Source organism: Microtus oregoni, unplaced genomic scaffold (genome assembly GCF_018167655.1).
Source record: "Microtus oregoni isolate MIOR12 unplaced genomic scaffold, Mior012 000023F_ref0000262, whole genome shotgun sequence".
Classification (NCBI taxonomy): Eukaryota; Metazoa; Chordata; class Mammalia; order Rodentia; family Cricetidae; genus Microtus; species Microtus oregoni.
In genome coordinates this window covers 5152870-5168305 of record NW_024543082.1, presented here as the reverse complement: position 1 = coordinate 5168305, position 15436 = coordinate 5152870, and the positions used below count along the sequence as shown (strand labels likewise).

The following is a 15436-nucleotide window of genomic DNA, read 5'->3' as shown; positions in this document are numbered from 1 at the left end:
CGCTCACTGCCTCTGGGCTAAAGGGCATTCAAAACTGACAGAACAAGGGATGTTCTTTGGAAAATGAAAGCTTCATGCTAAAGAGCATGGAAGTGCCTGTCACTGTGGAAAGTGGTGGGGATTTAGAGTTCTTCCATGAAAAGAGCCGTCAGGTCCACAATACATCACCGTGTCTTTTTTACTGCAGTGTCTCAAGCTGCCATTACAAAAGGGGACAGGTTTATTCCGCTGGCTCACAAGTAGGACAGAGATGGATGGTGGGCATTGTAAGCCCAAGAATGGTAGCTCCCTGAAGCCATAGTGGTGGAGGGAGCTGTCCAGGGTAGAAAGAGCATCGTGGAGTTTTTAAGAAAGTAACAATTAAGATTGCCCAGAACAAGGACCTGGTTGAGAAGAGACTCCATTGAGCCCTTGAGCCCGGGGCCTAACTCTGAACCCCAGGCAGAGGATATCTGTGAGTGAGCTAGGGTTGAGGTGAAAGAGCTACAGGAAGGAGGAAAGGGTTAACTTATGGAATGAGCATCTTAGCTACTCTCTGGCCAAGCCAGAGTATTGGTTATATGCTGTGAACTGAGAATGCTCTGATGGAAGGAGGTGGAGGCAAGCTCCTGGATGCTGGGTAGAGGAGGAGGCCGGGTAGAGGCAGGCTTCTGGATATGGGCAGAGGAGGAGGCTGGGTATTGTCTCTGCTTACCCATCTTCCTGCCAACTTTGAAAGGAACAGGGATAAATGCGAAATGCCTAGAACATAATGAAGCCCCTCCCCGTGATAGCACTAATTCTGATGTGCTGTGATGGGCACTTGGCTCTGACATAGAGAGTGCACAGCTTGTTGGCTGCACATACTTGCTGGTCTCATTTGATTAGCTTTGCAATAATAGGATTTCTAAGTTTTAGAAACTGTTTTTTTTAATCACATTTTTATTATTTTATGTAGTTGGCAGGCATGCTCTTGCCATGGCATGTGTGTGGAGGCCCACACCTGTAGCTTTATGATAGGATTTTCATGGTACACTTCAGCAGCTTGTAAGCCAAACTCAGGAACCAAGACTCTGAGCAGAGCTCCTGCCACCTTCCTGCAGAATGGCAGCGTGTTGGGGACACTACACAAGCTCCTGGCCTCGTCTGCCAGCTCCTGTGAGTGGGGAAGTTTTCCTGCCCTTCACCACCCTCTCATCCCACTGTGGAGACCTGGCTTAGCCACACTAACCCATCACAGATGTCCTTGTGACAAGGTTACCGGTCACAGTCCGATCTGTCCTACAGATCACCTCTCTCGGCTCTCTGACACTCTATCCCATTGTTCCACCACCTTGATTCAAGTCACAATCTTCCTCTGGCGTCCTCAGCTGGCCTCAAGCCACTCTCCAGGCCCATTCCCTACGCCTCCCCTGCAGCAGCCTTTTCTCAAGCTGAGTAATCAGTTGACTGAAGCCCTGGGAGGAAGGTCACCCTGTCGACTAGAGAAGAACTAAAAAATACTGGGCTATGGGGTTTTCCCTCAAGGATTTATAACCTCTCGGAGAATTAGGCCTGTGTTAAAAGTTTCACGGCAACACAGTATTTAAGGAGAACATGAGGGAAATGCTATCCGCAGGTGGCCACAGCTTTCTCGCTAAACAGAGCTGTGTGGTAGATTTGGTGTCACAGATTCAGAGGCCAGAGTGCCCAGGAGGTTGGAGCCTCCTAAAAGTCACTGCAGAAAATAAAAAGGAATGAAGATACTGCCTATCCTTTGTGTCTCACTAGCCTAGGCCCTTCATGAGTACCAGGCCTGATCTTTACAGTTCTGCCAAAATAAAACATCACTGTGCCATCAAATCCCTCATCTTCCTGGTGAGAGAACTCACGCAGCTCATGGAGAGTGGAGTCGAGGTAGGGTCCCCCTTATGTCTAGTTCTACCATCTGCACCCTTCCCAAGACACCCTCTGCCTCTCCCCATGTGGTAGATCCAGGCCAGGGTTTCTCTCCCTCACCAGTTATGGAGGCCCTGTCACACAAGCCTTCCTTCACACCAACATCTTAGCAAGGCGCCCTGTGCCCAGCAGGGCTTTTTAAATGTGTGTTTCTTTGATGGAACCACTTGTGGGGCCGAGAGGAGCTCCAGCGACTGCCTGTCCCCAGCAGCCTCCTACAGCCATCCGTCCCTCCTCCTCCCCAGTCTGCAGGCCTCTGTCCAAGCTCCTAGCGCTCTCCGAGTGCAACCCTTGGCAGCATAGATCCCATTTGTTTCCCAAATCCCAAGGACAGATGGCATAGCCAGGAGACTCTGTTGCAAAGGCCATGACGTCCACGTGGCTATTTGATGACCATACAGAGGAAGGGAGGCAGCCAGGGTGGCTTCAAGGGCTGGGAGTCTGGGACACACTTCCATTTGGCCTTGGCTTCTCTTCTTAAATACAGGTGTCACTTCTGCCAAATTTGTGACGCCACTTAAAGCCAATGTGACCGAAAGCAACGGGACATTGCAGTTCTTCTACACGGCTGGCCCATCTGGTTTGTCTACCTTCAAGAAAGTTGAAGACTTGTTCTGATCCAGGCATCATCTCCCCACTGCCCCACACCTGGGCAAGAAGTGCTGCGGTTTCAAAGGCAAAGATTTTTCTTTCTGAACTAAAGGGACCCAGAGCAAATCAAGCGAGCTAGAGATGGCCGGCAGGCCAGAACTATGGGGTTGCCCACAAAAATAACAGCCACCACAATACACTAAGTGCATGGTTCTCTTAGGTAGTGATACGGCTGACTAACACCAACAAAATCCTTCCAAGATGTTTCAGGAGCAGGAACCCAATGTTTGGAGAGGTTAAGTGACTTGATCAAAGGTACCACCCAACTGGAGACCCACGGGGATGCGGGGATAGGAGGGCAAGTGGCTCACTCCAAAGACACATCCCTTAAGCACCACCTCCGAGGAGTGATTGGCAGGATACCAACCACCACAACCACCCGGAGCCTTTCTCTTGTCCTCTTGCCTTGGCTTACCCCCGACTACGGTAGGTCAAGCACCTCTCCAATGGGACACGCAACACCTGGTCGCTCAGTCCCACGAAGAGCGCACGTGCACTGTGCAGGATGCGCAGGCTCCGAAGAGGTTCAAGGCGCCCAGGGGGCAGCACGTGCAGCTCCTCCAGGTAGCACCCCCTCAGGTTGCGGCTGGCGGTGGACAGCGCTTTCAGGATGGTGCCTGACTCTGGGGGTCAGAGGAAAGTGGCCTTGAAGCGGTGGCAGCTCGCAGCTGATTCCCCACCCAGCAACAACCACTTCCCCATCTGCAGAGCAAATGGGCCCGAGTCAGCTCACCCGTGCCTATGTAGAGTACGTGGTAGAGTGTGTCCTTAGCTTGCACAAGGTCCACCACGAGATGTGAGAAGCGGACGCTGTCTTGGGTGACACAGGGCTCTGGTGTCACCGGCTGCACGGCTTCGCTCATCAGGAAGAGCCGCTGCGCATCCTGCAGGCTGCGTTCGGTGAGGTTCTCGTTGGGGCCAGTCTCAGGCAGGGTGCCACACTGCCACAAGGAACCCAGTCACTGGAGCCCAGTCCTCACACGCAGGGACTGCCATAGCCTCCTTCCCACCCACGGAGGCCTTGGGTAGACACTAATTCTCCAACACCCCTGCTCCCCAGCATTCTTTGTGGACCTTTGAATCCTTTTCAGGGAAGGATGAGTTTTCTTTAAAATAAGTCCGGGAAGGTGGAGGAGAAGAGAACTGCCAGGGTTGGGAAGAGAATAGGAGGGCGAAGGGGTCTGTCCAGATAAATCATTTGAATGTAAACGATGTCTTGTAATTTTAAGCTGCTTCATAGGCACCCACTCCCGCAGCGTGCCAAGCTGTTACTCCTATATCCCAACCAGCTCCAAGTTCGTGTTTCCTAGTTTAAAGCCGGATGGTAACCATTTTTTATGGTGCATCACAACCTTGCACAGACCCAGGAGGGATGACCTAGTACAGTCCTGGCTCTGCTCCCAGCAAAGGAATAAGGGCTCAAGGGACTTGGGTGACCTGCCCAACATCACTGGCCTGGATCTGCTCAGAATTGCTGAACTGGAAAGCCGAAGCCTCTCCCGAGGCCCCAGGAGTAGGCAACTGGAAGGACATGAAAGTCAGTCATCTAGGCTGGGCATGGTGGCCCGCATCTTCAGTCCTAGCATATGGGAGGCAGTGGTAAGAGGACTCTGAGTTTTTGGCTACAGAGTGAGTTCCAGGCCAGCCAGGACAACACAGTGAAATAATAAAATAAAAAATAAAATAAATATTTTTTATTAATTATTTTCCTCAAAAATAAAATAAAATAGAAAAATAAAGAAGTCTGCCATCAGTCCCCTTATGCTTTCCCATCACAGGAGAGGGGATGCATGTATCAACCACAATAGCCCTAACCGCTGGCTGTATTCAGAGATTCCACAGGCATGATTGCTCTTCGAGCTGATGAGGAAGGGGGACTTGATCGGGGGAGGGGGAGGGAAATGGGAGGCAGTGGCGGGGAGGAGGCAGAAATCTTTAATAAATAAATTAATTAATTAAAAAAATAAAAAAAAGAACATACCACACTACACATACTGTGAATACTCTCCAGATAAAACTCCCAAAGTCTAGCCACAATTTATCAGTGCCCTCCTGGTCTCTCCTATGCTGTAGAGTTGAAGTCCCAGTCTCTCTGGGCATGTGGGTAGGTTCCCTAGCTCTGCCTCTTCTTATCTCCTTAATAGCAGCCTGAGGGATTATACCCTCTTGGTGACCCATCACAGACCCTTAAGACAAGCCCACAGCCATAGGACCGGGTTGATGTTAGCCTGTGCTGAGAGTGGGTTTGTGGCTAGTAAGAGGAAAAGGAAAAAAAAACTGTACCTGGAAATTGGGAATGGGGTTGGCGATAGGGAGCCAGGCAGCCCTGGGGTTCTCCTGGTAGCGAAACGGGCCATTGAAAGCCCGGGCGATGGCACTGAGGTTGAAGGCGCAGACGGCAGAAGCAGCGATGCTGTTTCTAAAAAGAAAGAGGTGGTGGAATGTGGTCCTCCATTTGAGATTCCACCCTCCTTGTGGATCAAGCATCTTCTTCTGAGGCCCCTCAAACCACAACCATTTCTCATTCCCCTAGGTCAGGAAGTGGCTAGGATGAGCCTGGTGTCTTCTGCACAGTGAAGGATATGTAATCCTCACACTCTCCCACCCTACAGCAGGGAGATTCCATTGGCAAGAAACACCAGGGTGTGGTGAGATTTTGCTTGCACTGTAAAAAATAAAGCTTGCCTAAAGATCAGAGTGTAGAGCGGTCAGGCAATGGTGGCTCACACCTTTAATTCCAGCACTCGGGAGACAGAGGGAGACAGATCTCTGTGAGTTCAAGGCCACTGTGGGCTACACAAGATTGATCCAGTATAAAAGAGAAACAGAGCCAGGCGGTGGTGGCTCACACCTTTAATCCCAGCACTTGGGACGTGGAGACAGGAAGGGATATGGCTGGGCAGACAGAGGGATATAAGGCGGGAGCATACAGAAGCTTACGGCATTCAGTCTGAGGATACATGGAGACAGGATCTTGCCCCTTTCGATCTGAGGATTCAGTAAAGGTAAAATGCCTTTTACCTGGCTCCTTTACTTCTCTGATCTTTCAGCATTTACCCCGATATCTGACTCTAAGTTTTTATTATTAAGACTGATTTGAATTCACGCTACATTGGGGCGTCCCTCTGTGCCACTTCTTCACTCCCTTCCCTTATTCAGTGAGGGGTGGAACACAGTCAATGGCCCACATTAAGAGATACATTTCATATTAGATCTATTTGGAAGCTTCATGAAACAATACTATCCAAGCTAAGTACGTTACACTTTGATATTTGATTCCAATCTATCCCGTCATTTACACATATGTATTAAATAGATGGGCAGCAAACCACTGGTTCATGCTGCAACCTGCAACTTCTCAGAGCTAGACAATCTCTACAACCCTTCTGGGCCCAGAATCATACGTCTCTATGAATGTGACGTGAACCGCTCACAGAGATGACACCGTCACACCCACCTGTCCAGCTCTATCTAGTCTCTGCCTTGGTTTCTTTCCCAGATGTGTTCACTATCCTCTCCCTCTGCCTGGTTCCAGAACCCCACTCCATGCCGCTGGGTCCTGACCTGTCCTTCTGCTGGTCTTCCCACAGCTGGGATAGGCTCCTAATCCATTCTACACAAAGCAGTCAGCATGAAAGTCTTCAAATTTATGCCCAGCTGCTCACTGGCCTGTTTCAAATCCTCCAGTAATGTCTCCTTGTCCACAGGGTAATGATCAAAACCCTGAGAGCTGTCCAAGAGGTCCTCGGGACAGCCCTGACTCTTTAGCTTCTCTCCCACCTCCCTTCAGCACCCCTGCCACACCAGTTTCTTCTCAGGGCATGAACCTTTTTGTTTTTCTTCCACCCAAAGTTTTGCACAGTTTATTGCATAGGTGTTGGAATGCTTAGTTCCAGAAACTTCCCTTCCCATAGGAAGCCTCCTGTGATCTCCACTCTGTACCCTGCTTTCTCCCTTTGTAGGAGTTCCCATGGCTATAATGGGTTGCTCGAAATAGCCTTGCCCACTCTAGAATGTCACCCCTTTAATGGCATTGCCATGACTGCTTTTGTTCACTGCTGTCTACCCCCACCGCAGGACAAGCCTCTGGCATGGAGAGGTTACACAATAAACTGTTATAGTCTACACTGATATTGTCATGTTTCCTTGATGTCTCTCCAGCTCTTTTTGCCCTCTGCTCACGTTACCTACCCCCACCCCCCACACACACACACATCAAGAGTTAGCCACACTTAGCCATGGTCAGCAGGCTTTCAGCTCACGGCTTGTGTGAGCTGTACTGAATATCCATCCCCTGGCCAGGATGGCCTCTCTGTTGCTGCTTGCTAGTCTTACCCACATCCTTGCCTGTCCCCAGACTACCCTTTCTTGTAGACAACTTGGGGTACCCAGTGCCTGCTACCTGGAATCACTCCATGGCTCACAAAGCTCCTGAGGTTCTTACAAAACACCCTGCACAGTGTTTCCCACTGCAAAGGCCTTCCTCGGTCTCAATGGTGCCCGTTCATCACTCTTAACCTGAAGGTCACTCGATTTGTTAGCCTCCACATGAAGGGGCAGTAGAGGAGAGTCTGGGCATCCCTGGGAACAACGGGGGTGCCAAACGCCAGCCTACACATTCTGGTGTAGCCAGGAGGGAGGCGGCGGCAGGATTCTTAGAAGGGAACATAGAGAATCCATGCCTGGGGCTGCCACCCATTCATCCCATGCAGGTGTCACCACTGTCCTCACCAGCATGCTCGCCCTCTATGAACCATCATGCAGCTCCCCTCCCTTTCTGCATATCTGGCCTGGGCCTGCCCTTCCCTGCAACTCAGAGCCGGTGCTTACCACTCCAGAGGTGGCAAGCCACAAACGACCAGCTGCAGGAGCAAGGAGTCCTCTGCTTTATGGATGAAGACACCAGACACTGAGAAAGGGTCTGCTGAGCCCACCAGGCATCCCAGGCAAGGTTGGCAGCAGAGACTGGGACACTCACACATTGGTGGTGAAGACGCCATAGATGAGGTCCTGCTCGGGCAGGTGGAAGGCACTCTGCAGCTCGTTATAGTAGAAGGGGACCTCTCCTGGGCGGGAGCAATTGAGCCGGGCCTTCATGAATGTGGTCCATGTGTCCTCCAGCAGGAAACGGCCCCCCACATCATTCTTGCACACTCGAGCCACCCGAGAGTACACAGTACGCCCACAATCATGCTCCACGGCATTCTCCCGCAGGAAGAAATAGGCAAACAGCCCAATGTCAAATGAGGCCACAAAATTTGGCTCTGTGGGGATGGAAAGAAGAAGGCAGGGTAGGAAGGACTCGACTGCTTCAGTGTCCTCGGATAGGCATCTTCAATCCTTCCTTGCTGACCCAGGGGCTCTAAAGAAGCGCTCGTATTTGTTAATAATGCCATTGTTAATAGCATTTTATCACTGGATAAAATACTCCATCATAAGAACTTTATTGGTTCCCGCATTTAAACCTCACTACAATTTACAAGGCGAGACCTAGGGCTACCGCCCCCCTACAGATGAGAGCATCACAGTAGAGAGCGGCTTGGCTCTTGCTCAAGGCCATACAGCTAGTTAGTAAAGAAATGGACTCAACCTCAAGGAAGAGGGAGTTCACCCTGTGCTCCTCTTTCCTTCCTGATTTCTTCCTTCCCTTAAGCACTATTCTATTCAGTTTCTAACTCTCCCCCAACAGCCTGTCCTTTGTCTGTCCTGGGTCCTCGGGATAACTGGGGCTCAGCTCCAGAGTGTCTTAGTCTTTGGGGAATATCTTCCCTGCCCCATCCACTTTATTGATGAAACAACTGAGACAGGAAAGGCCAATGGGGATTCAAAGGCAGGACGGCCCTACCCAGGCCTGGGCCACCTTACCATTGAGCCATTTGGAGTTATACTGGGCAGTACGAAGCGGTGGCCCACTGCCCAGGCTGCGGTAGATGGCTGGGTCCCGACCTGAGAAGTCGATGACAGTGGCAGCATAGAGCTCCCCCTGGGAGGAGATGACGGCTGTAGAGTTGTGTCGTGGATCGTAGGGGCAGCGGGCCACACCATTGATTTTCTCAATAGTCCGGCTGAGGTTCTCCACCTGGAGATGGTGGGAGAAGAGAGCTTTCCCATGGGGTCCTGAGACCATCTTTGTTTCCATCTTAGAATCGTCTCCTCTGGGACCCTTGGTTCCTGTGCCCCCCCACCCCACATCTCAAGTATCCTCATCACTTCCAGTCTGTGTACCCATAGCCATTACAAAGGCTGAGGTCCTTCAAGAGTGTCCGCTGGACACCAGATGGACGTTTCAATGATGAAGAAAATACTGAAGAGAGTTTCAATTTGAATTTCAGATTAAGAATGAATTTTACATTTGTCCTATTATTTCATGGACATAATTCTCCGCCCACCCACTACATTTTTCAGTCCTCACCCCAAGACTGCCTGCCCCTCCCAACGGCCCACCTGTCTGCTGGAGCACACTGGGGAAAAGGCATTGGTGCCACACAGGAACACCTTCCGGCCGGAAACAATCAGGACTCGCACATAGTTCTGACACTCCTCCTGAGGTGGGAAAGGGAATGATAGAGGACCACAGCTCTGCATGTATGGCTGGGAATGTTTACTTCATACCCCTGCATCACAGACGCCAATGAATGCCCTACAAGACCCTGCCCTGGACCCAGCTGCTCTGAGGTCCAGCTTGTGTCTGTGGGAATCCACCGACTCCTTCACCCTCATCCCAGTCAGGTTTCACAGGGACCCCCAACATCTGACCAGAAGCTTCCAGAAGAACCCATGTTGCCTCGGGCATGTACCTCAGTCTTCCCTTTGCTCTGACAGGAGCGGCGTGTGTCCTCACTGGAGGCCCACTCTGTAGCCTGTGGGAGGAATGGGGACAAGGTCTTGGTGTTCATTAGGGCAGATGACAAGGTCTGGGTAGCCCAAAGGTTAGGGCTTTTTCTCACAGTACCTGAGGTACTTGGGGGCTGTGAGAGACCATCACCCAGAGGTCTTTACCTAGAGGGCAGTCCCTCAGCCTAACACCTTCTCCACTTGATTAGGGTGGGGACACCTAAGAGACCTGCTTTCAACTCCAGGTTGAAAGCCTCACCCAGCTTTCTGAGACTTCTCCCCACATCACCTATGAAGCTGCAAGTGGCCACGAAGGGTTTTTAGTGCCACCCAGGTCTTGACAGGAAATGTGCCTTGAAGGAAATGTTCCTCGAAGGAATAGGAGGCTACCCTGGGTCTCTTTCCAAAGGTCAGGCTTTGAATATCTTAGAAATAGGAGTTGTGCTTTTTCACTGACACCTTGCAACACATTGCTTTTCTCCCTCCGTCTCTGCAGACACTGAGGTTCTTGGGGGCAATTTAAGGCGCGTGGTAGGCCATGGGTAGGAGTCTTCACAGGCTATGCGTGTTTGTGCCCTTTACCCCACTGTCTCCAGGGATGAAGACTTCTTCTGGCCTCACTTGCTCCTCTCATGAAGTCTCTCATTCCCTTCTTCTATTTTTTTTTTTGTTTTGATTTGAGACACCATCTGAGGAGAACCTTGGACCTCGGATTCTCCAGACACTGACTTCTGGGGTCACTTCTGATCCCCACTTTATAGAGTGCTGGGAACAAACCCAAGCTTTTCTCTACCTTCCTTTTTGACTCCCTTGTGGCATCATTCATGCTGCCATGGGCCAAGGGACTGGAGACAGAGCTTTCTCATGCTTAGGGCATTAGGAGAGGGCTGTCTCCAGCCAGGATCCCCCGCTCCCATTTATTCCCTCCCCATCGTTGAGGAGCACTGAAGGGAAGGACGATACTTCTCACTCAGGAAACTGTCAACAGCACTGATGTATAAACATGAACCACACAGCCTGTCCTAGAAGGCCTGAGTAAGCAGATCGCACTCTCCCCGCCCCTCCCGCATACACTCTGCTCTAATTCTACACGAAGCTTCTTTGCTAGACAATGGGAAGCAGGGGACGAGGAGGGAGCCATGGGGCTGTTTCTTGCTTTCCAGACTGGCACACACACACCTCTAGAGAAGCATGGATGCTTACAGCAGAGAGAGGCTGACCCCTGCAAGAACCTGCACCCAGGAGCTGGTCTCCAATAAGCATGCCTCGTCTACCCCTGCAGGCCTGCTTCTCCTTAACTTTAAAGAAGGGCAGATGACCTTTAGGGTCTGGGCTCATCTGGATGGAAAAGACTAAGTATTGTTTCTCTCAAGACCCATCAAGTTGAGCATCACAAGAGAGAAGAGTTCTTGAGATTTCTGGAGGCAGGAAGGGTCAACAATCCCCAACACTGAAACAGACAATAGGTGACTGATGACGAGCTGCACAGAGCCTTGTGGTTCCTGCATGGGGCACATTGAAGGGACCAGCCTAAGGTCGTATGGAACTCAACAACATCACACACAGACACATGCCAGGGACGCGTGCATGTCTCTTTGACCTCCGGTATAACAGGGAGAAAACTAAAGCCAGTGAGGTTGAACAATCTGATCAAGGTCATAAAGCTAATACAGAACAGGCTGCAAAGCAGACCACTGATCCAGGCACCCAAGAGCCTTCTGCCTCCTGTTACAGTACGCAGATGCCATGAGCCAAAAGAGTTAGAACACATGGCCCAAAAACAACATGCATGTTTATATCAGTAACAGCACAGAAAGGGCTTTCTGGGGTAATTTTTACTTGAAAATTATTTTTGTCAAAGTAATGAAGCACAAATTTTAAAAACACAAAACATTATTAACAACCCCTAGTAACCCATTCCTTCCATGCTACAGTGGCTTCGCCTCACAGCAACCACACCCAAGGGCCGAGAGGCTGCTCAGCAGTTGAGCATTTGCTGCTCTTGCAGAGGAGGGGTTCGGTTCCCAGCACCCACAGTTGGTGGCCCACATTCACTTGTAAATGCATCTGGTGTCCTCTTTTGGCCTCTCTGAGCACCAGCACGCACATGTATGTGTGTGTGTGTGCACAGACACACACACACCGAAACCAAACCAAAACAACCCAAAACCTAAGAGTCCCAAATCTGCAGCTCCATCACACACGAGCTTTACATAGGAAAGGGCTTTCCTACTTGTCTATCTCCATTTTATTCCAGCCCAGAGCACACCTACAACTCCCTTCTATCCATCCTTCCTCAACAGTTCATATTTTAATAAAGATCCAACATTGGTATTCACATTCTTGTAAAGACTAGGCTCTTCTCTCCAAACAGCTAATACCTCAGAGTTCCCTGACTGTGAGCCATTGACTTGTGACACAAACCACGGTGAAGGAACTGTGCTCCCAGCCAACACATTTCATCCATCCCCTAACTTTCTAATGCAAACTTATTGGAAGAGCTCTTATTTAGATAGTATTTCTATCACATGTTGGTCTTTCACATTTAAAAAGGAGAAAATGTCAGGAGTCTCTAACCTTCTTACACTCCGTGCACACCTCTTCTGAATTTGGAGCTGTCGCCATTCATTTTGCTGCTCTTCTTTTATATAGAACATCATTGGTTGAACTGCCCTGGCATCAGCAAGGCAAGAATTCTCAGAGCCGTTCACTCTGGTCTGCAGGACTTTCTTCTGAGCCACTGATCCTATTCTGCAAGTTTGGCTGTGATGCTCTCTTGATCTCACCAGAGGTGTCAACAGGTCTCTGACCAATCCAGCGTCAATCTTTCTTGTATGAGCTTATGATGACTGTCGTGTCAAAGGGGCTGTTGTCCAGTCAGACAGCGTAGATAATGGCCACCTGCTCAGGCTACAGCAGCTACATCAGGACCGAAGTAGTGGCCGACAGTGGATAAGAGATGGTGCTGTCCACTGTGAGAACACCTGGCTTCAGACTCATTAAGTTGGGGGAATGGTTATCTGAAAGTCAGTCAAACACTCAAGATCGGAGGCAATTTCCTTTCTCAAACAGCCTTCTCCATTGATTTTTCTGAAACGTTCCAAAAGAAATGCCATTCCATATAATTTCTGTGTGCACAGTGATTCTAATAATCTTTTAGTTTCCTTCCTCATCTTTGTATTCCTACCTCCCAGTGAACCCAATGCTTGTAAGGCCTCCTGCTGGCTAAAACCAGCAGTTTGCCCCTCTTCTGTTTCCAGAAGCCACACTGCCTTGGTTCTGGATTTGTTTGCTTACTTTGGTGGCATACAACCCCAGTATCTTCCTAAGAAGAAATGCTGTGGATCAATTTTTAAAGTTCACGTGTGTCTGATCAATTCTTTCTTTATACTAATTGCTTTCATACAGAATTATAAGTTGACTATAACATTCACCCAGTTTGATAAATGTTTATCCATTGTCTTCTCTATTCCAGGATCACCCAAAGAATCTGATATAATAATTCTTTCTCTTCAGCTTTTAGAAGATCCCATTTTGTTATCTTTCATTGTTTTGTTTTTAAATTGTTATTTTATTTATTGTTTTTAATTTAACTATACATTTTTCCCCATTCTCCTTCCTTCCTCACCTCTTCCACCCAACACTCCTGCCCCTCATGCTCTCAATTTACTCAGGAGATCTTGTCTTTTTCTCCTTCCTAGGTGAGTCCACGCATATCTCTCTTAGGGTCCTCTTCGTTGTCTAGGTTCTCTGAGGTTGTGGACTGTAGGCTGGTTATTCTTTGCTTTATGATTTCTTTAGGGGAAGCTTTATGCTCCTCCCCCCATAAAAACAGTGCTTTTGATGTAAGTTTGGGTTACTTTTGAAAACATAGCTAACTCTTGAAGACTTGGTAGCAAATTTTCTTACATTATTTTGCCTTTTCCTTCTCACCTTTCCTTTTGTTTATTTTGGAAAGTGTGTTTATTCAAGCCCTGGTTGATCTGTATACCTTGACACATTCTCTAGTTTTCTGGCATTCGCATTTTGCACATCTTGATCCTGTTGTTCTAATTTTGGGAGACTTTTCTTCAACTTTTATCTTTGAATCCTTCAATTCTTATTTTCCTAATTGCAATGTCAGCTGTCATACTTTCAACTTATTGCTGTATAAAAATATTTTTCATATGAAAGGAGATATAAGTTAGTTTGTAATGGAATTTAAAATGTTTTCAGTTTCTTGTATATTCTCTGCAGCTTGTGCCGTCTCGTGTTTATTTTGGTCTTCCCTTTTATTTTAAGGCTTTCCTTGAGTTGCTGGCTTTTGGCTATTTGTGCACTTTTTTTTTTAAAGCCGCTAGGCATTTTCCACGGGAAAGAATGGAGGCTTCTTGAAGAAATGGCTGGTTCCATGCAGGGCAGTAAATGCACAAGGCAAGCCTAGAACATCTTGTCATTCCATAATGCTAGGATGCCACACTAACCAGATAGAATTAGACCAAGAGGACCTAGAAGCCGACTTGAAGAGGCCTCCCACTGTGACAGATGGGGGTAGCTATGAACCATAACAACAGCCATAGACGGAAACACATCAACAAGTGCAAATTCATGACTCGGAATTAATAATAAATGAAAGAGGCTGGGGTGCAGCTCACTGGGTCGAGGGCTTGCTTAGCATCCACAAAGTCCTGGCTTTGGTCCCGACCTAGCACTGCATCAAATCGGCATGGAGGTGCATAGCTATTATCCTAGCTCTTGGGAGATGGAGGCAGGGAGGGTCAGCACTTCACCATCATCCTTGGCCACATAGTGAGTTTGAGGCCAGCCTGGAATACACAAGACCCTGTCTCCAAAGACAGACAGACGGTGGGTAGACAGACAGATAACCCACAATTGAAAGGTACTAGGGAGCCAGCTCTTCATCCGAAAACCAGTACACAGCAGCAGAAGACTGAAAGAGAACAGGACATGCCTTGCAACAGTGTGTCAAGTTGGTATATTGCCTGTTTCCAGTTGAAACTACCTATGGAATTGAAACTTGAGAAAGGACCATTTGGCTTTATTTTCCTACAGGTGGCAAACCATGAAGACTCTTACAGCAGAGGGGTCCTCTCTGTACCAGGATAGGACAATAGCTTTCATTACCGGAGACTTGTGGTGGCTAGAACAGTAATTAAAATCAGTAACTCGCTGGCGTAGCATTTATCTCCAACTAGCTTTTATACACCCCCATATATCTTAGCACCATCCCTAAGAATTTAGACCCTAGTTCAAAGGTCCATTTCTTCTACCATGCCTGCGATAAATTCATGGTTGTTCTTTGTTTAAAAGTATAAAAGCTTCTTGCTTTGGTCAGCTTTTTGGATTTGATTGTTGTGTAGAGATTCCCCAGGTATGTGTGGATCATGAAAACATATATGGCTGTCTCTGGTTAATCAGTCTTGTATTCCTTTGGTTCCCATTTGGCCAAAACCCTCAGAAGAAGTCAGGGAGTGGACAAGGGATGCCTTTCTCGTCTATATTAACATAGTCTTTTCAGTATTCTTGCCTGGCTAACGCAACTTAGTGGAGGAAAGATTTATTTGTCTCCAAGTGTCAAGGAGAATTGACCATCATAGCAGGGAAGGCATTAATTGTGTTTTTTTTCTATCATCTATCTATCTATCTATCTATCTATCTATCTATCTATCTATCAGCATCTATCTATCTATCTATCTATCTATCTATCTATCTATCTATCTATCAGCTTTTCAAAACAGGTTTCCTGAAACTAACTCTGTAAACCAGGCTAGCTTCAAACTCACAGAGATCCACCTATCTCTGCCTCCCGAGTGCTGGGATTAAAGGTGTGTGCCACCACTGCCCTGCTGGCATGGTGTTTTATGTCTCAAAGAAGTGACAGCGGGCGCTTGCTCACATCTGGAAGGGTCAGGAACCAGACAACAGGTCAAAAAGGCAAGACCTGCCCCCAGTGGTTCATACTGACCACAAGGACCCACCTCCTAAATGCCCCAACCCTGTCAAAACTACCCAAGAACAAAATACGCAAATGTGG

General features: G+C 48.5%; 1 protein-coding gene across 1 annotated transcript in view; it reads right to left on the bottom strand.

Moving 5' to 3' along the window:
• Sema5b (semaphorin 5B) overlaps positions 1–15436 on the bottom strand; it is a 117666-nt gene that overhangs the window by 9272 nt on the left and 92958 nt on the right. The window contains exons 5-11 of the mRNA XM_041673020.1: positions 9366–9428; positions 9013–9111; positions 8434–8647; positions 7547–7832; positions 4852–4987; positions 3302–3509; positions 2984–3191 (exon numbers count right to left, since the gene is read on the bottom strand). Of these exons, the coding sequence (XP_041528954.1) occupies positions 2984–3191; positions 3302–3509; positions 4852–4987; positions 7547–7832; positions 8434–8647; positions 9013–9111; positions 9366–9428 (1214 nt within the window). The remainder of the gene's footprint in view (positions 1–2983; positions 3192–3301; positions 3510–4851; positions 4988–7546; positions 7833–8433; positions 8648–9012; positions 9112–9365; positions 9429–15436) is intronic.